Source organism: Onthophagus taurus, chromosome 11, assembly GCF_036711975.1.
Source record: "Onthophagus taurus isolate NC chromosome 11, IU_Otau_3.0, whole genome shotgun sequence".
Lineage (NCBI taxonomy): Eukaryota > Metazoa > Arthropoda > Insecta > Coleoptera > Scarabaeidae > Onthophagus > Onthophagus taurus.
The window spans coordinates 18960530-18981829 of record NC_091976.1 but is presented as its reverse complement, the minus strand read 5'-3'; the positions used below and the strand labels follow the sequence as shown (position 1 = coordinate 18981829).

Here is a 21300-nt window from a genome sequence, read left to right as displayed (position 1 = left end):
TTTATGTAAAAGTACGACCATATCAGCAGCTGGTCCTATTTTCTTGTAATGTTAGTCAGCACATATTGCATCATCATACTTTTTCTGTTCTAGTTAAGTTGAGACAGCTTACTGTCGCAGCAGCATAGATTAACATAATAACGATACAACATTAGGCAACATATTTTGCAGAGCCTTGGCTTCAGGTAACATCATTCTCGCTTCATCTTAATAAAGTCAAGGTCGTTTATGACCGTGATGCACCACGTCTATAATATATTAGACAACATTAAAGCACTTCGACCGCAAGCGCCTTCGACTTAATAAGGTGGCAGCCTACTTTCTTTACCTTAGATAAGATGATGCTTCTCTTAAATTGCATGAAATCATAATCTTCCGCCGTATTCCTCCAAAGCAATTACACTATCCTGTCACTTTTCCTCAATTTTTCAAACAACTTTACTAACTCATTCATATACACGCCCCTACTCCTTACTCTTTCTCAGCCACTCCACCACTCTTTGGTTGTTGTTGACCACAACATATCGGTGCCTGTCATCCCCTCTTCTCTTCGCCAATTCCATCTCTAATTCTATTGCTACCAACTCAGGTTGCATTGCCGTAGGCGTATTCACCAGACATTAATACCGATACTGCAAAAACACCTTCCCCTTTATCCCATCCACAACCTTCTCTCTCGTCTCAATCTCTTCACCATCTGCTGTAACACCAAAACAACTGTTAAGAGCAAGACATTATTATTTTCCGATATGGAAAAAAAATGTGTTCGTCGTAATACAATCGCAGCAGAGATCTTCATTTCTCTTTCCTTATCTCTTTGATGCTTACTAACAGAAATAAGTATTGATAATATGTGTTTCAAATCTGTTTAAAAGTTTCAACTTCTCGATATAAATCTGAATTTAAACAAACTAGCTGTAATAACTGTCAATTTAGAAATTGAAAATTCGTTGGGAGTTATTTGGTACGTTAATAAACACAACCACAAACTGCGCTTTGTTTATATATGACCGGATAATTTGTGTGACATTCGATGTGGAGGTCGAAACGACGGATTGACGTAATTGCCGGCCAAATAAATTGCATAATGAAATGTTATTTTTCGATTTCCGAGTTTCCTGTTACCGCAGCTACACAATTTTCCAATCAACAATTCCGATCGATGTATTGTTCCAATGAAACATTTATATCTAATTTGAAACGAAATAATGGTTGATATTCAATATAATTATAAATGTAGACAAAAAAATGTATTTGTTGGTGATGGTAATAATAATTTAGATTTAAAATTTCTTTCAAATTTAATTTAAAATTATTCATTTATACGATTGAGTAATGAAAACGGTTCGATCAATATGTTTACCAAACATATCGTTAGGGACGAGTTATTGTTTCGGTGGGTGGTCATCCTCTCTGGTTCCCGATAAACTAGGTCAACGTAAATAGCCAATTTCTCCCACCATTGTGCAGGACTAATACCGCATGCACTCCTGCAGATACCATTAACAGTGACCGGAGGGCTTCTGCAAAACGGACCAACAACCAAACTGACCGAATAGTGCGGAGCGCCAATATATGGTACACTTTTAACCGGAAAGTATGTTTGACCGTGCAGTTCGAAAATGCACATACCAAACTATCTCTCTCTCTACACCCCCTCATGTTTAACTTGTTTACGGGCATAAGGGCTCCGAATTTTCGCGTTGTTACCCGTCTCGCTAATGGTTCCAAATGGATGTGAATAGAACAAACTTTGTTCGCATTCAAATTTTTTTTTATATAAACGAAACTATTACGTTTAGATATAAATAACTATAAATTTTCACAACAGATGTTTACCTTGATGATTTAAACTGAATACAAATAAGATGAAACCCCCATTTGGAATTGTATTTGAATGCGAATGTCAATGCAGAATCCCCAAATCTGTCGTATTGCGGTACTTTCTACGTATGTGGGGTGGTATATCATAATATCTTAAAACTACCGGAAGGGGTGCAATAAAATTCAAAAACTCTCTTTATGGGAGGGTTGTATTTTCATTTTTCCTGTCGTCGTCTTTCGAAAAGAAGCAGGTCTCCCGCAAAACGAAGAAGGGTTTCCACTTACATTCGCCCCTTTGGACGCTTCTCCGATATGCGGTTTTTGCGCGGTGGTTTCTTTCATTTGGCGCTCCGATTCAAAGGATGTTTTCACGTGGAAAGCTCTCAAGTGGGGCTTTTTCCTTGAATAAGAAAAAGGAGGGCGAGGGTGAAATTGTGTATTTAAAAATGTGTACGAAATATATTGGATGGTTTCTGTAACTGTTTTCCTTTTGTTTTTTTTAAATAATAGTTAAGAGACAGTGTTTTCTTTGATTGGTTAGATGACGTTAATTCAAATCGGCTGGAGAGGGTCGGATGTATTTCGAAAAAGGTTTTACCCGCTTTAAAAGTTCAACAAAAGCACCCGGTAACTTTCCCACTATATCACTCAAGAAACTTGATTTCCCTGCGTGCGAATTGAGGTGGGTGCGGTTAAATTTAGGGCTGGGTCTCATTTATTTTTCACGGCAACTCTCGGGTAAAGTCCTATTGTTTTCTATTTCCGTTTGTAATCCTCTTAAAATTTATCACCATAGTAAATATTTTTAATTCAATTTATAACTTGCAAAACAATCGATTTAAATTTATTTTATATCACGATTTAAATCTCTCATAAAATATTAATATCATAAAATTTGGAAATTATTTCGAAAATGATTTTAAAGAGATAAAATAAAATTTAAATGAATGTCGTAATGCACATTTGTTCGTGGGTTAACGCATGAACGGCACACGTTCCCAACGCAAATGTAAATTACAGACCTTCTACAAATGCGAATCCATAAATTACCGTGTTCTACCTATTAATAATTCATATTTTATATATAAACGCGTACTACCAATCGATGCAAAAATTAACAACGAAAGTTTTGAAATTTTCGATCTATAAGCGCCACCTCTACAATAATGAAGGAAATATTGCTCCAATTCCTCTATATTTACAAAGATGGCAGTATTTAATATTATTTTCGATTTTGAATAATTCTTAAAGGAACTTAACTAATTAACTCTTTCGCTTTCACTTCTCGCTCTTTAACTAATTAACTTTAATTAACTTCCGCAATAGAGGCCCATTTGTGTGCTGTGCGAAAATTTCACCATTCGCAAGTACATTCACATCTAACTTTACTCCTCCTTCTTCCGTTACAATTTTCTTGGCGGTTACTAAAGTACAAACGAAATTGCAAACGCATTCCATGCAATCTTTTCTAGTTTTATTGCAACATAGATACGTTCTTTTTTACCATCATGATATTTTTTTATATATATTTTCAGTACCTAAAAGTTGTTTTAAAAAAGAAATTAAGCATAACAACTTACGTGTGTTTTTTGAACTACAGTTTTACTTTTGAACAGAAAATTAAACTTAGCGATCATGAGTTTGTTTTGATAAGTTCGCACTTAAAGCTAAAATACCTGTATTATAGAAATACAACACGTCATAAAGTTTAATGATGAACAGGATACCCTACCTATGCAGTTTAATTTCCGTTTTGTTGGTACACCAAAGAAGGCTTACAAAAGTAGAGTAAAAAGGAAATGTTGCACTGCTATGTATTCCTCATGAAATTTAGCTAAAATTGAAGTGGCTTGTTTATGACATAATTTTCAATTATATTTTTAAAAAGCAGAAAAAGTTACTACATCGTTAATGAATTTATTTGTTTGATGAGTTATACATATAAATAATATTTAGGATGATTCATATCCCCCAATAAAAGTCTTACGAGTCATACAGAAGAATTTTTAATACAAAATTCAAATTCTTTACCTTTGAACATTCCCGTTCCGATACATGCAGTGTATGTGATTCATTTATAGTCAAGGTTAAATTCTGCCTACCTCGCATTTCTACGGCTAAAGATTTTTTTAAGTAGATATTCAAATTAGTAAAAACTATAAAATGGTAAGGTTTTGGAATTGGAATTTTCCTCGCCAAAAAAATGAAAGTGTTTAGATAACAAATAAGGATTTATGGAGACTATTCAATATCAATAATTTAGCTGGCTTCAGCTGTAAACTCTAATTGAATTAATTGTTATTAATAACACTGACGACAAGATTTCATCTGAAGATGATATGCCCTTATTGGACGTTGGGAAACCCACTAGCCAATATGTTAACAGGCTTGTGAAATGACTTAGATTATTCTGATGTGTGTCAAAACTTAGAAACTCTATTAACAATTTTCCAACCTATTTCAAATCAGCACAACCAAATTTTTTTTATTATAAAGGAAATTAGGAAATCTCTGGGTCATCTGAAATATGTTCCATCCCTGATAGTCTAAAACCCTGATCATTCCCCTCATGAGTTGCCTTGACTCTGCCTTCGAGTTGCAAACAGTTGCAACAAAGGGAAAAATACTTTAAAATACCGGGTTTCAACCAAACTTGACCGATTCTTCACTAACAACAAACAATTTTTTTGAAGAGGAGTTAAAAATCTACAAGACAAACAGTAGATAGTATCGGATTTGCTTCCTCTTTGAAATCAAAAGCCATCAGACACTTCTTCACGACTTTCCAAAACCCTAACTTTTCAGTATCGTTCTACTATCGGAAATGCTATCCCTTCACTCTATTTTACATGACAAGCCTTTCTTACGGAGCTCATTATCGCCTTAAAATTCTCTTCACCCTGCATCAGTAATAACCCCACGTTAAATTTAATGATAGTGCAGCTACTTTGTGTCTAAGACAGCATTAATCTGATTCTGCTATGCGGATTTTCCAAAAATACCGAGAAGCCTATAACGAAAGGTGTATGATAGCTGCATACTGCCAGTGACTACATACGCACGTGAAACCATGGCTTTGACAAGGAAAACTGCAGAACAACTTAGTGTAACCCATATAGTCACTCTGAGAGACAAGATTCAAAATAGCAACCTAAGCAGAAGAAAACAAGTGACAGATGTTATGAGTCAAGTAGCGAGATAAGCGGCAATGGGCAATATACACAAAGAATAACTCTTTGGAGACCACAACGAAAAACTAGAAGAGGTGCAGGAAGACTACAAAAGAGATGTATCGATGGTATGGCAAGGAAAGCATGGATAAGAACAACAAAAGACAGAAATAAATGGAGACATTTAGAAGAAGCCTGGATATAGGTAGTGGATGAATACAGGCTGAGAAAGAAGAAGATACCATTTTTCCATTAGCTCTCTAGTTTCGCTTCTATATCTTTCTCCCCTCCCTGGGATTGCTTTCCTTAGCTCCAAAAGATATTGTTTCCCTAGATATTGGGCAATATACGGATCTCACTCCTATACCCAGCTTTCTACATATGGTATTAAGTATATTTCTATTGCGTATAAACCAAGAGTTTTCTTTTACTAGCATAGTGATCTCTCACATTCGGCATCACTTTGAGAAGATTTTTAATCATCTCGGTTGCTTTCTCCCTTATTCTTCTGATAGATACCGTCACTTGCATGTCCTTGTGGAGATACACTCAGATATTTCATTATGGTCATGCTCGCCATATCTTGTCACACCATCTACGTTCACCGTCATTTGGTTTTCTTCTTCTACTACCTTGCAAGAAAACAACTTTGCCATTTTTATGTCCATCCCATCCAAGTGCCATATTACGCTTTCGATTGCATAACACGCATTGTCGTCTACATCCCTCCTGTTCTTTCCTGTTACAACTACAGCTAAATTATCAGCTGTCTTAATTTGATACCACAAATGCTATCAACTTAACACTTCCTTTTCATCATTAGAACTTAATCGTAATAGGTGTTCCATAAGGTTAGGCTCAGGATAAATCACGGAGGAACTTCAATTATTATAACAAGGCCTATCTATTTCGAGCTATAATCACCCATCAAGTCCCAACTCTAATCCATTCTCACTCGGCAACTCTTTATGGTCATTATTTATTTACCCATTAAAAACGAATCCTAATGAATGATATTTGTCATGATAAAATGACGAAAACTATTTTGTTAAAAGCTTTAGTAGTATTCAGTATTGAAGTTTCGCAGAATTCCTAACACAAACAAGATTGTTTTATAAATGAAGAATCAAGGTTAACACCTGCTAATTTCTATCATATCCCAAACAATCTAGAATAAACTTCATAAAATTAACACCATAAAAATTACATAATATCCTCATCGGAAGCACATGATATATGCGTGTCAACTTTGTATTTTCTCTTTCACGTAACTGCGTAGTGGGTCAGTAACTGCGTTCTGTCACACTACGCAAATAACTTGTTTTCTACCTATGCAGTAAACGTTGTTATTATCTCATATAACCTGTACGTTTTGATTGTGTTCATCCGTTTAATGCCCTCTTTAATGAATGTTGTCATGATGGAGCTGATCAAAACTTCACCACTTATGATACAGCGTCAAGCTGAAAGAAATGGTATTTTCCACCTATTATCAATTTAGTAGATATTTTAATGCAAAATGCAAATCTGCTTTGGTTACTCAAAGCAGATCAAAGCAGAAAATGAAAGAACATAGAATTAAACTCTTTGAAAATGCCACAAGGAAACATTGCTATTTCTTGGAAAGAAGCTATGCACAAAGTGAACAATAACGCAAGAGGCAATAGGAAACAATTCCTGTAGGTCATAGCGAAAGGTGTTTTTATGTATTTATTTAGTGAGATAATTATAATTTTACTGATTTTCTGTACTTTCTGTTTTTTTCTAAATCACAACAAGCTGCGATTGAAGTCATTTTTGCTTCTCACTTTATATTGTATACAAAAAAAGAAAATTTTGTTGATGCGTCTAGAATTTATACACTAAATTAAAAACTAACTAGAAACATTCGTTTCTTTTGGGTTTAAGCCCTCATCTTTTAACATGATATGCGATGTTTTATACATTTAAAACTTTTTCGATAAATAGATAAATCAAACTACTTTAAAAACTATTAAAATGTAACGGTAACTCGAATTCCGCGGAGAAGCGAGTTCAAGGCAAGTTCACCGAGAGTATTTTCAATTAAAGTTCCGGTGAATGGTGTCTCTGTCTACTGATGAAGTGTTCGACTCGTCTTTGGACTCCTCTTGGAAGGTGTAGAAGGCAACGATCTAGATTCAGTGATCTCAAACATTTTTTTCAGTTAGTCAAGTTAATTTTGTTATTAAATTGAAATCAAAATATCCCAGCTTTTTTTAGACATTTTCAATCAAAACATGACATTTATTATAATTTCATAAAAAAAATAGGTAAAATTTTTAGTGAAAATCATTGATTTTATCACCAAAGTTTAATAAACTCTGGCAAAACGGCAACGATCGTTAGTTGAAAAGATAGTGGGGAGGAACATTGTGCGCTCTATATAAGCTGCGCAAGCTCAAATGATCATACTCGGTGCTTCAGTGTTGATTAGTAAGTTCAGGATGCCTTCTCCGTGTGATAGCTGCAAAGGTATTTATTTTTTAGTGTAATTCATAAATTTAGTAAAAAGAAACGATTTTGGTTAGTAAAAAAATGTTAATTTTAAAGATTCCTTTTTTATTGATTTTTAGACACTTGTGGTCAAGGAGGAAATTGTGGGTCTGATTGCAAATGTGGTCCTAATTGTAAATGTTCAGCATCATCAGGTAATAAAATTTATTCGATTGCAAAAAGATTTTTTTTTATAACATTTATTTTTGTTTTAGGAAAAACTTGTGGATGTTCAACTGGGGCTGCTAAATAAAATAATCAAAAACATCATGGATTATATAATAACCAGCTTTATTTAGTTATTAAAATTATTAAAATCAATGAAGATTTAACGAAAAGTAATACGTTCCTTTTTATTTAAAAATATATCATGTAACGAACACAATTTAGAGAAATAAAGCAAATTTATGCGTTATTTAAGATTATTTACTCGCAAATTGAACTAAAAATAAAATTTTATCCATTGTTACATTGTTAACAATTTTAAATTGCAACAATGTTAATGCATAACATCTTTTGACATACTCCATTCAACTACATTAATTTATTATGCTGTGTGCTCCTAAATTTTAGATAGAGTGACAGAGTTTTTAATAAATTTTTATTTGGTACTTTACGTTTTTGATTGATTTTAATTTAAAAATGCTTTATCATAATGCTTTTTAAGCTGAATTTTTCATCCACCGTTTAAGTTACAAAGTTAAAAATTGCTATAGTTACTCCTTAGACTTTCACAAATATAATTAGTTATATCGGTCTATCTTGTACAGGATACCATTACGTCATATGGTTGTAAATAATATTTCTTCAATAATAAGATTACATATTACAATGATGAAGATGAAATCTTTTAATGATGTTATAATGATTGCTAAAATTTGCTAACATGTGGAGATATAAATTATTGAAAGTAGCGTTTTAACTCTCCACTCGGTTTACATTCTAGTGATCATGAAGATGTGTATCTTTTAAAATCTCTTAAAATGTTGCAACTTAATGGCTTAAATCAGTTTTTTATTTCTGATATAACTTTTTTGTAACCTGTTTGCATCCTGACGTTATTACATAAAGATATGAACTGGTCAAAATCTTAATAATTTCATTTTTCTGTACATGACATAATATTTACTGAAACCAACTTGTTTATATGTAGGTTGTGCAAAGAAATCTACAGAAAATTGACGGTTGACTAGTTTACGTACTGAGAATCGAAGGATGTAGATCTTATCATAAGAATCTTGAATATATATATATATTTGTAAAATTTTTGAAAAGCTCTGATTTGATTACCAGCACAATCTTAAATCTATTGACTGAACAAGGAATCACCATATTCAATGTTATCTTTTCCAACCAACATTTGCACCATATCTGAGTCGGTCTGTTGTTCCCTAAGGGTAGCTTTCTAGATCTTTAAAGGCTTTATGTAACTGGTTAATCTGCAACCTGGTATATCATGTAACTAACGTGGTACGATAAACGACCCCTTCTTACCCATCAAGTTATCCAATCCAAATTGACCAACATATAAGACAAGAGTGAGGCAGAATAGAGCGGTTACCTATAAAGAAGTGTAGAAGGTTTAAATACGAAACAAAATGTTTGGATTTCACTGCTGCCAACAAGTACAATATCAATTATCATTGATGTACATTTACCTTCAGACCAGAAGAGGAATTATATGTGGCTACCATGCATTGAATGAATTCCGACGCCAAACACGTTCAGCAACACTTTTTATTTTGCTTATTCACCGTTACATATTTACGATGCAAAAAAATCAATCACGATTTTATCAACTGTATAAAGATTATTCCACCGCATCACTACCAAGCGTCAGTAAAAATAGTCTTTTCGTCAATTTTATGACAGTATATCATTACATCAAATCTTGAAAATTGAACAGCAAGCCTTACAACGTCGAATCAACCAACTTAGCAAAGGCATGCTGTATACGGTGATCACCATGACTATATTCCAGAATATAACCACAAGCATCCAATGATGTAGAAGTTTTAGTCGAGATATTCAAAGAAATTGTAAAGTCAAACAAAATGGGCATGTAGAATCCTCTCTTATTTAATACAGTAATGAGCATTAATGCTGGTGCAATTAGATATTGCATAAGTGGCCGATCGTTACAAACAGCTGATTATATGCTAAAAAGACAACAAGATAACAAATTGCCTATAATATTGCTGCGTACTGAGAACAACAATTCTTCACGTTATCATTTAGTTCTACAATCGAAAGAGTTATTGAGTATACAGCGAACTGGTTTTGGTAATACCAACCGGCAAGAGATTGAACAAGTGGAGATTACCTCCATGTAGTCTAACTTCGCGCAGAGAGTTAGTTCAAGTCATAGCTTTAAAAACAAAATGAGCCGAAAAAGTTACTTATCATCTTTTGAAATTTGTTTACAATTGTTGGAGCTCCTTGTATTTTGCAAAGCGACAATGGTAGGGAATTTGGTAACAAAGTTATTGAAGAAATGTGTAAAATCTGGAATGAACTCAAAATCGTTCATTAACCCATTTAGTCCCACGCTGCTTTATATTAAAAAAATCTGTTTTTTATAATTTTCCTTGAGATAAGATAGAATGAAAAGTATAAAATATACACAACCGTTTGAAAAAAAAATTGTTTTATGAGATGATGCAAAAATGCACCACTGGTAAGATAACTGAACAACAACACAAAAATATTTTGATTATCCTTTATTAACTAACTAATAAATTAGTCATAGATAAATACTAATAGTAATACAACATAATACTAACAAATACCAACTTTAGTATGAAGTTTAATATAAAAAATATTTATACCAAAATTGGTGCAAAAACGCAACAGTATAAACATTTATTGTGATACTTTGGAAAGCACTCTTCATGTAAATGTACATGTCCATAAACGACTATTTCTAGGGAAATCACCGAATAAATGCGTCTACAGTGTTTTCTGATAATACGAAAGATGATGTAATCCTTATATCTCATCATACATCCCAATGGTGTGTTTTTACACCATTAATGTTTCGTATTTTCACAATTCATATTTTTATTTCGCGTTTCAAGATATATATCAGGAAAGTATGCACTAAAAACTTGCAAATGTCAAAATTTTAAAGAATGTTGTGCACTAAAAATAGTTTTATTTCCATTGTATATTTTGAACAGAAATTTTCAATAGAAAAGAATTGATGCAAATATGGTTTAAATAGCAAGAATTATTTCAAATATTTTGAAATGTATAACCTAACAACCTTATAGTGTTATCGTACAAACAGATCAGAAACCTTCAAATCTGGAAATATATGGCTGTAAAATAATTTGAAAAACGCTATTGCGTTTTCACACCAGTGGGACTAAATGGGATAAAAACCGAGACAATCACAAGATTTGGTTGAGAGAGTTAACCAGGACATAGAAAATATATTGTCTACTTGGCTTGAAACAAATAATACCAGAAAATGGTCAGAAGGAACTAAATTTATCCAATTCATGAAAAAGAGGGCTCATCATTCTGGAATAGACCGCAGTCCTTATGAAGCTCTTTTTTCTGTAAAACCAAAGCTGGCTTGAAAACATATTTGTCAACAGATGCTATTTCAGGAATCACTACAGATGAGAAACAACTTCAAATGTAGACAAAGAAAATGAACGCATTGGGCAAATGGAAATACATAATTCTACTGAAAATGTACAATTAACAACTATTGAAACTTCGGCTATTAATTTAATCATAACAGGAAAAATCGGTGGTGGCAAACAAGTTCAAAATAGTTTACAAAAAAAAGGTGATTTTACCTCCTTACTCAATAAAAGATCTACGAGCAGTCAAGAAGCTCGAAACTCTACAAAGCACGCACAAGAAAAGTAAGCCGACAAAATGTTGTGCTTTTCAAAAACAAAGTCAGTACCTACTGTAGGAAAAAATCTTCGTATAAGAATTCCGGAAGTAGATAGAGGTAAAGCAGCCGGTCAGAATGTAATAGCACTTAAAATGTCTATTCAAAACAAAAAAACTCTACAAACTAGGTACAAAATATGGAATTTTAAATTGGCTGTATACAAGAAATCAATTTAATATTTGAAAGGAATTTTTTTTGCGGTTGATGATGTTCGGTTGAGTTCTCATTTCTATGATTTTTAAACTTTTTACTTCTTATCTCAAAAACGATTAGTGTTAAAACTTTTAAATAATTTACTAGGAAAGGAATTGCAAAATAGAGAATGAAAACATCGTCATTTCTGTTTATTACGTTTTCTACGAAAAATCTTGTTTTTTATAATAACGGCTTGTGTTAAAACTATTATCAAAGATAATCTAATAAGATGCTTGAATTAATTCAAATATGTTATTAAATTTACAATACACACACTAACCTATAAAGAATCAGGATGCTTTCATTCTTATTTGAGTCATTATTTGATAGATATATAAGGATTATAACTTCATTTATAGAAATAAAACAAAAATATGCGATATATAAGCTTATTTACTCGTAAATTGAATTAAAAATAAAATACAATCCATCGTAACATCGTTAAATATCTTAAAGTGTAATAACATTAATACATATCTATATCTTTCGACGTCCGAATCCAATTAACAAAAAAAAATTATAACGGTGTGCAATCTTTAGATTTAATAATATTTTATATTAAACGAAACAAATAAATTGAAGAACGGTTTGGAGGGAATTCGAAAATCATTTCGCACATTTTTTTTATATGTAAGGCATACAAATAAGTCACGCAAAATACTTGTTTTTTTTTAGACTTTTTTCAAAATTGTTTTCTGAAAAGACGTTTTCCTTCAAAAACCATCTTATTTTTTTAAATTCGAATCCTTTTTTGGGGAGTTGAGTAATAGTCTAATTATCCTATACGTTATAGTTTCTTAATCCGGGTAATAATAATTTCTTTAAATTTTTTCCTTTTCGAGTTTCAGTCAGTTTTCAAAATTGGTTCCTCGTCAGTCTCAACATCCGACGATGATTCAGTTTCCCGCGACCTTAATCGTCTACGAACTTTCGGACCGTCATCTTGATTTTCGCTGCAGCATATTAACGAATGTAAAGCGGCTCGTAAACATGTAAATAATTTCGGAAAGAGTATTTCGTGTTGCGCCAAAACTTGACGCACCCTCTGTCTTTGCTTCGTCAATTCCAAATTAGAAGAACTGCTCGAAATCGCCGGTAATTGATTATTGGCAACGAATTGTTTAAGAGATTTTTCGCGAACGTAAATGAATGGGCGAATAACTCTTAAATCGTGTTCTCTTATAAAATAATGTGCCTTTAACGTTTTCAGTCTTCCTTTGTGGAAAATGGATAATAAAAAGCTTTCAACCAAATCGTCTAAATGTTGGGCAACGGCGATTACATTATATCCACCATTTTTGGCTGTCGCATATAGTCTTTGTCGTAGAGAGCTTGTGCGAAAACTATAATAATTTTCAGCTGCGTGTTGTTCGTATCTTGTAACTTTACCATCGACGTGATCATCGATGACATAATTTACACCCAAACTTTTTAAATGTGGTATAATTATGCATGGATCGCACCCCGAAGCTTCAGGATCAACTGTTGCAGCCCCCAAAGTAAAAACAACTCCTTTTCCCGAACAAATACTTTGATATTGTAATAAAGCGTGAAGAAGACTTAAAGAATCTTTTCCTCCACTTAAACATACAAGAATTCTATCTCCACTTCTAATCATTTCGTATTCGCTGATAGCTTCAACGGTTGGTTGCCAAATCGTTTTAGGCGAACATGACCATTTCGTGGTTTTGTTGCTTTCATTGGAAGACTTTTCCGATTCGCTATTATCACTATGATCACTATTTTCGCAATGTCTTTGTAAAGTCATTTTGGCTTTTTCACGTTTCGTTGAAGTTTCAGAGCTGCTTCTTCGAATTCCATCGAGATCATGTTCGTGAAAGGAAAGATTTATTCCGCTATCTTGAGAACTAACACTTGTAACGTTCGATGATAAATGTTTTAATTTTCCTACTTTGTCCGTTAAGTCTTCGTCGCTTAATTGTTTAATTCCAGTATTAATCATTTGAATAACGGTCTCGCTACTCGATCCGGGAGTATATTTTTCAGGTTTTTCTTTGTTACATTTTTCACTATCGCCAGAACTTGAAGCTCTGGAAAATGATCTTTTTTCGGGTGTGAAATAAACATCGACGGCACTCACAACGTCTCTTATTTCAGATTTAACTTCATTCGCCATTTGTTTAGAGACTTTTTCAAGATATTCAGCAACCTCATTCGCTGAAATAGAATCACTCCTTCCATCTTCACTACTACTTCCTTGTTTATCGTACGCAAAACCCATTGAAGAACCAATATCGATAGCATCCTCAACTTTCGAGATAACCTCGCGTATTTCTGATTTAATATTTGTGGCTAATTCTTTAGTCATTTCCGTTACGTAGGTTTGTAAATCCGGTCCTGGCGATGCTCTGCCTAACATACTACAATCGAATGAATTTGAAACAATATTCAAGCTATGTGTTGGAGATGTCGTCGCATCTGAATCCAAGGAATGTAAATCAGTCTGACTGCTACAACTACAATTTCTTTGTCTTGTTTGTTGAGTGATGCCTAATGAAACACGTGTTTGCGGGCTAAGTACTGGAGGGGAAACATTTGGTGCTCCTAAACTTAAACATCGCTCGCGGAAAAAATGTGGAGAATGCGGTGCTGGATCTAAAATAGCAGCATTTACACTTTCACCCACCGCGAAATTTAATGGCGGTTGAGGAACCGCAAACGGAGGTGAATAATAAACCGCATTTACTTCTGGGACATAATATGGAACTGGGGACGAACCGATTATTCGATGATCGTCAATTGCGGGTAATGAATAATGACGCGGAGAGCTATTTGTTGATTTTACGGTTCCTTTATCATCTTTGTCCCCTTTTTTTAAAGCCCCCGAATTTCTTGGGTCAAAAGGAACCGTGTGTTTTATATTTTGAGAGTTGCTCGTTAAAATATCTTGGGCTTCGTGGGGTAGCATAAACCAACGTAATTTCTCCGCTCGAGCATCAAATCGGATTCCTTGATCTTCATACGGATTTCTCATCGCAGTTTTTCTTGCTCGATTAAATAAATTCCTTGCCGTTTGAAGACATTCGGAATAATTTTGGGGGAATAATCCCGGCCCAGAAATCCTTCTTTCATTCATCGTCATTTTCCCATCAACATAACGTATTGATCCAAGCCATTTTCTATCTTTTTGATTTGTGTTTGTATGATGTCTCCATTCGCCGGTATCTAAATCTAAAATGTATTGGGGAAGTAGTTTCCACCCTTCAGTTGCGACCATTTTTACAGCTTCCATTACAAAAGCTAATTCAGCGTCGCTTATAAAATACGGCAAGCTTATTCTTGTAAATCCAGGTCGAAGGAGTTCCAAGTACATATTATCCATTGATAAATTTAAACTGCTTAGACGTCTGTCTTCTAGGATTATATTTTCGTATTGATCTGCAAGGTTTTGGTCTATTCCCAAAAGATCTTGAGCATAAACTCCCGAGCAAGGGCACCCTCCACGTGCTTGAATACCAAAGACATCGTTTAATATGGCGCTAACGAAATTATGATGAAGATAAGTTCCCCTGGGATGACGCACCATGAAAGAAAAAACAGGAATTCGTTTTAAACTCGTCGAACAGTTACCCAGGAGAATTATTTCTGGAATTGTGCGGATGTGTTGAAGCATTTGTCTAGAAAAAAAAAGAATTAAATTAAAATTTATTTCGTAACACAATCGATATTTTATAGTGAGAGAGAAAGAATTAAATTCTCCTCGAGTTTAATGGTCGATCTGGTGGAAGGTCGGTAATAAATAATCCGGAATTATTTTTGGGATGAACGAAGGAAATGCATAAATTTAAATAGCTCGTGTCGACAATCCACCGACCTTGACACCAAAAACGTGTCGTTGGCAAAGAGAGAGAGAGCTTTCGAAAGGCTTCGTAAAACGAACAGAACGGAAATGGGAATGAATCCAGCTATTTCCATACTTACGCATTGAATGGATTATGTAATCCACTCTATTTTTTTTCTTACGATTCTTAAAAAAAATACTTACTTGTTAATCTTTTCCTGTCGCAATAATATATTTGATGCCCCCACTGTTTCTTTAAGTTGCATCACTAATCCCGCCCTAACCGATTCTACAACTGGGGCAGTTGAACCTTCTTCTTGTACTTCAAAGCTCTGGAAAAAAAATTTACTTTAAATTCGTATAAAGTATAACAAACTCTATATTTAAAGAAATCGTAATTTAAAAATAAAATAATCTACGTTATTTTTACATTATTTATTGTGCTAATAAATGACATAAAAACGTGGAGTGTTTGAATCAGAATTATACTACACACGATGTCTAAGATTAGGTTCTTTTGGAAGTAGTCCATAAAAAAATATACAATGGAAAACGTTGGCTTACGGTGACATAAACATGTATGATTCTTTTTAAATTTTATGAATAGTCACCTAGATATTTAGAGATTTACTTAAAATATAAAATGAATGTTACACATCTCAGTGATTCCATTTAGGGGTACTTAAAGCTGTATATAAAAATGATAAGATAATCTGCTACACGATTATTAAACTTGCAACTAAACGAATATAAACGATGTGTCTATATCATTTATTTTGGACAGTAATGAAAATTAAAGTGGTTAAACGTGATTCATGAGTGAAAATAAATATCAATAAATTTTCGATGTCTGAGTGTAATCTAAATTAAACAGCCTTAATTTTGAAATATGTGCCTTCTCGAAATTTAATCGATTATTGAAAGTACGCTAACATATTAACGCAATTAATAAGGTTCGTAGATGTTGCGGTACTGGACAGTTCAGACATAGAGGAACCAGAAAACATGTTACAAAATCTAAATACAAGAAACCCAAAATAATGAGCAACAAGGAAAATGTTGTCATTGACAATGTCTCCTTAGAAAACATAAGCTAGTACATTATACCTTGGTTACACCGTTAAAATCGGCAAAGCAAATCAAACAGCCGAAATAAAATCACGGGTTCAACTATCATTGAAAAACAAAGAAATACCGAGAAGCCTAAAACAAACGTATATGATAGGTGTATACTGCCAATGACTACATATGGACTTGAAACCATTGCCTTAACAAGGAAAACTGCATAACAACATGGTGTAATCCAAAGAGCGATGGAACGAACAATACTAGGAGTCACTCTGAGAGATAATATTCGAAATGGCGACATTCGCAGAACACAAGTGACAGATGTTATGAATCAAGTAGCGAGGTATAAGTGAATAAGTCAACAAAACGAATAATCTTTAGGAGACTAAAAGTAACTAGAAGAGATGCAGGAATCAGGGCAAACATGGAACTTTCCGTTAACTTGATGTCTGTGAAAAACCTGAAAGAACTGATTTGCCGAGATTCCTGTAGTTAGGAAACAGTAGGATTAAAATTTTGTTTAATAGATATAACATTGCATACAGAGGTTGACAAAAAGATCGCAAAAGGTGTGGATTGATGGTCTGAACAGCAAAAGAGAGAATTAACTTAAATACATAAAAAGAAACGTTGATATTAAAGCTAAATCTGATTATGGAGTTTAAATCGCAGGAAATCTAAGCACATTGATATTATACATATATCGTCTATTAAGTAATAACAAAATACGTAATAAGTTTACAATATTCAAGTAGTTTTACGCAAAACACAAAAAGCTAAGAATGTTTAACGTAATCAAATAAATTATAATTTCGATAGTTTGGAATGATGTCAATACTGTTTCGAAATGCGGACTTCTTACTGATAAGATATTTTGTTTAAAAAATGAATGTCTGGGTTTTATCTAAGGTGTCATAAATGTTTGTTTATCTTCCTCTAAAATTTATCGGACACATAAGGCTAGATGTTAAGCAATACGAACCCTTAGAGTAATTGAAGACGTGGTTAGCTTTTGTGTCTTTCATACATCTTTTGTATAATAATAGTTATAGCGTGACTAAGTCACCAAGTCGTTGCAATATGCAATCAGACTTCATCTTTCACCTTCGTTATCAGTTCTTCTTTGTAATGTAACGTCCAAATGGTAAAAAATTTCCCCAATAGAACTCGGTTTATCATTTGAATCTTGCCTCATTACTTTTACTCACACACATTAGTTAAGTTTATGGTATCTTTTGAAACTTGTTCTTCATGCACCAGATTTTTTTGCTCTACTTCTTTGTAAAATCTTCCTCTAATTATTAGTTCGAGCAATACATATCGGGCTATAATATTGCAAAATGCATATCGGGTGACGAATAAGGCGTCTATTTTTCATTTCAATATTAACTACGTTACATTTTAAGATCCTGGAAAATGTAACACGTGCAAAAATTTCACCCGTTATCTTTCGCGATATCAGTTTCATCAGCTTGTATCTACCTTGATACTATTTATTCACTATCATTCCTTATTATATCGTTCAGAAATAAGAATATGTATTTATTAAAAACTTACGTGGAACATTTTGTATAAGGTGTACAAAGATCTGAAACACCCAACCCAACTCAATCGAATCCAATTGTAAAAATTATAGATAACGAGGAAGCTATTTACTTCTTTTTAGACATCTTTTTTATGTCTATATTAAATGAATCGAACACTGACAATATTACGCAACCCAGAATTAGCAAGCATTAAATTTATCAAAGTGTATACCATGCTAGAGTAATAGATTTTTAAGAAGGTAAAATTGAGAAGGATAGCATTAATATGAAATAGAGAAAATCAGATAAATTTTGGCTCTATCTGCTATCTATTTTGTCTAACTGTACATAAAGACACAATAAAAATTACATAGTCATATTCCACAACTACCAAAACCAACTATGGTGATACTAGTATTTAGTGTGTTTCTTCAAACACACTACATATATCCTATACTGATTTAATTTAATTAAAGGTCGGCGAAATAGTATTCTTGTACCAACGTTCGCTTTAGTTCTGCTCAGTTCACAGTAGCGAACTTATAATTCATTTAATGCCGTCCGTAACCGAGTTCAAAATTAGCCAACTTTTACAGCGAGAAATCATTTCAACAAAGTTATGTCTTACTAACGTTTGAAGAAGTAATTCTAGAAACTATTATAATGTCAGATTAGTGAAGTAAAATATTTCGATGTTGATTGTACTTAATAGTCATAGTATCCCATTGTAGTTTGGAAACAAGATTTAATTTCTCTTGCCTTAATTCAGGTTTTATTCCTTCATACCATTCACAAATATTTAACCACATAAAGTAATATAATGGCAACAGTTTCTGTTATGACATAATATTATTATGGTGTTATCATTAATATTTTAAATCAAATATGATCATCCCTACTTTCTAATTAAACCCAATCAATTTTTGTTTAATACCTCAAGTAGAAGTTTTATTTACAAATAGAGATTCTAATAACAACCAGCTACAGCCCACAAAATCATTTGAGCATAAGGGTTTAGTTACCCAAACGATTTGTTTTGATTTTTAGGGTATCGAAACCAGTACTACAACTCCTTCAAAACCATCAAACCTAATGACAAAAATGACGAAGAACAGAGATGGGAAGAATCAATTCAAACGTAAGAAATAATAATCTTGTCGTTGCCTAGAGATGTAATAATAGGGATAAAAAAGGGCATAAACGCTAAGAAAGCTCCAGGATAGTAATCTACAATTAAGCTACCAAACCTAATAAATTTTGTCTTTGGACTGATAATGAGATATGTTAGCAGAGTTTGCAAGATAGCAGAAGTTGTTATGTTTTCGATGACGTCAAAGTTGTTTAAGACTTTTCTGAAACATTTAAAACTAATAACAGAAAAGAAAAGTTGATACCCAATCATCAGTTTGAATCAAATTTCCCAGTCAAAATTAATGATGCCCAAGTTTCTGATGTAACATCAGCAAAGTACCTGAGCACCCTAAGCCACCCAGACGAGAAAATTTTGGAAAGTTTACGTCAAAAAGAAAAGAAATTAGCTTAGTACCTATTAGATATAAAAAACTGTATTGGATACTTGGAAGAAATTCCACATTAATCATTCACAATGATTCTGAGTATGGAAACTGTATCTGAAATTATTAAGAAGACAACAGCAAATCATGAATAGAGCCTCGATAACACTAAATACAAGAGCATCGAGTTGTGCAGTGTTATTTGCATCTTAGTATAGCGTATTAATTGTTAGACAAAACAAAATACTATAGGGTAGGCTCTTAGAGTTACATATCTTTTAGTAATTGAAGTGTGGGGACAGAAAAGATACATTTGTTAGCATATGCAGATGATGTGGTAGTGGTGGTGGCAACAGAGGTTAAAGAGTTGAAAAGGATGATGAGATCGATGGAGACCTACTTAGAGGGAAAGAATTTGGAAGTAAATGTTGAAAAGACGAAGATTATAAAATTTTCTAAGGGCGGAAGAAGAAAAGGAGGAAGTGGGAATGGAAGGGCGGAGAGGTGGAGAATGTAAAAAAATTTACGTACCTGAGTTTTACTTGTCGAGCGGATAATGGGGTTGGGAATCATATTAAGCTGAGAGTTAGAAAGATAAGTAGATTTTTGGGACAGATATGGAGTTGGTGGAACGAATATTTGAAAAAGATGTGCACAAGCAGAAAATAATGTTTGATGGATTGGTGAGGAGTGTGATGATAATGTATGGAGCGTAAATATAGGAGCGAACACAAGATTGAAGGTAGGGCTCAGGGTTGAGCAGGAAGATTCTTGCATATATAGTGGAAGAGGAGTTGTAGCAAGAGAAGATGAGGATGGAAGCAGCCAGAAGGGCGATAAAGTACGAGGATGGACTGCAGCAGAGGAGCGATTTTAAGATTTTGGGATAGTGTTGGAAGATGATTAAGACTGGGGTGGGGGAGTATGAATAACAAGAAAGAAGGTAATATAATACCAGAGTAGAGTATAATAGAGGAAATACAAAGAAGCAGGAGGTACGGGTCAACACCGTGGAAGGAGTTGAAGAGTAGAGATAGAGATGTGCAAAATTAGGAACGGCATTCTCTGATGAAAATGAAATTCCGGAGGGAAGGCAAAGAATATTTTTGCGCGATTTATGTGTAGGAATGAAGAGAGGGCTAATAAATATTGAATTGGTTATGAGAAGAGGATGTATAGATTGTGTGGGGAGATTGGGAGACAATTGATCATGTGCTGAGGTATGACGATTTGAAGGAGAGTGGTATGGAGTGGGAGCGGGTACTAAATGGAGAATGTATTTCACCCAATATATTCAACAAGTCTTGGAGTAGATACTTATGATGTCATTTCGCCATAAGAAGCTTACATTAAAATAAATTAACTGAAGTCACCTACACTCAACTTTCTCGAATTATTATATGACACTAATTGACACGCTACATTTGTGAAATGTTCATAGAGAGACGATAATACTACATTTCCTGGAACACTTGGACTTTCCGGAAAAAAATACTACTTATTAAACAAAATTTCTTGTTCTAGCCGATTTAATTGAAATTTTATATCTGATTATTTTTTGTGCTTATTAAGACACATTTATATTTGTTGTATTTCTTCATTTAAAGTACAAGTTTATATGACATTATTTCAATATGTGTTCAGGTTAAGCGAGAGAACTACATCGACTGAGCCCAAAAAGTTGATACGCATCTACAATTTTAGTGTAACCAAATTTCATCACCACTGCTAATTGCGTTTTTAAGTTATCATGTTTACACACTTCCAAACCATT

At 33.5% G+C, this 21300-nt stretch overlaps 1 protein-coding gene and 1 long non-coding RNA gene across 2 annotated transcripts in view; one reads left to right on the top strand and one right to left on the bottom strand.

The window, feature by feature from the left end:
- Window positions 1–7338: 7338 nt before the first annotated feature.
- Window positions 7339–7923, top strand: LOC111424151 (uncharacterized). The gene is made up of 3 exons (XR_002707582.2): window positions 7339–7487; window positions 7589–7663; window positions 7724–7923. It is a non-coding gene; the product is annotated as an uncharacterized lncRNA (long non-coding RNA).
- Window positions 7924–11991: 4068 nt separating this feature from the next.
- The window catches only part of LOC111424101 (uncharacterized), a 37062-nt gene continuing 27753 nt past the window's right edge, over window positions 11992–21300 (bottom strand). Inside the window, exons 5-6 of the mRNA XM_023057530.2 lie at window positions 15623–15750; window positions 11992–15254 (exon numbers count right to left, since the gene is read on the bottom strand). Coding sequence (XP_022913298.2) covers window positions 12461–15254; window positions 15623–15750 — 2922 coding nt within the window. The 3' untranslated portion in view covers window positions 11992–12460. The remainder of the gene's footprint in view (window positions 15255–15622; window positions 15751–21300) is intronic.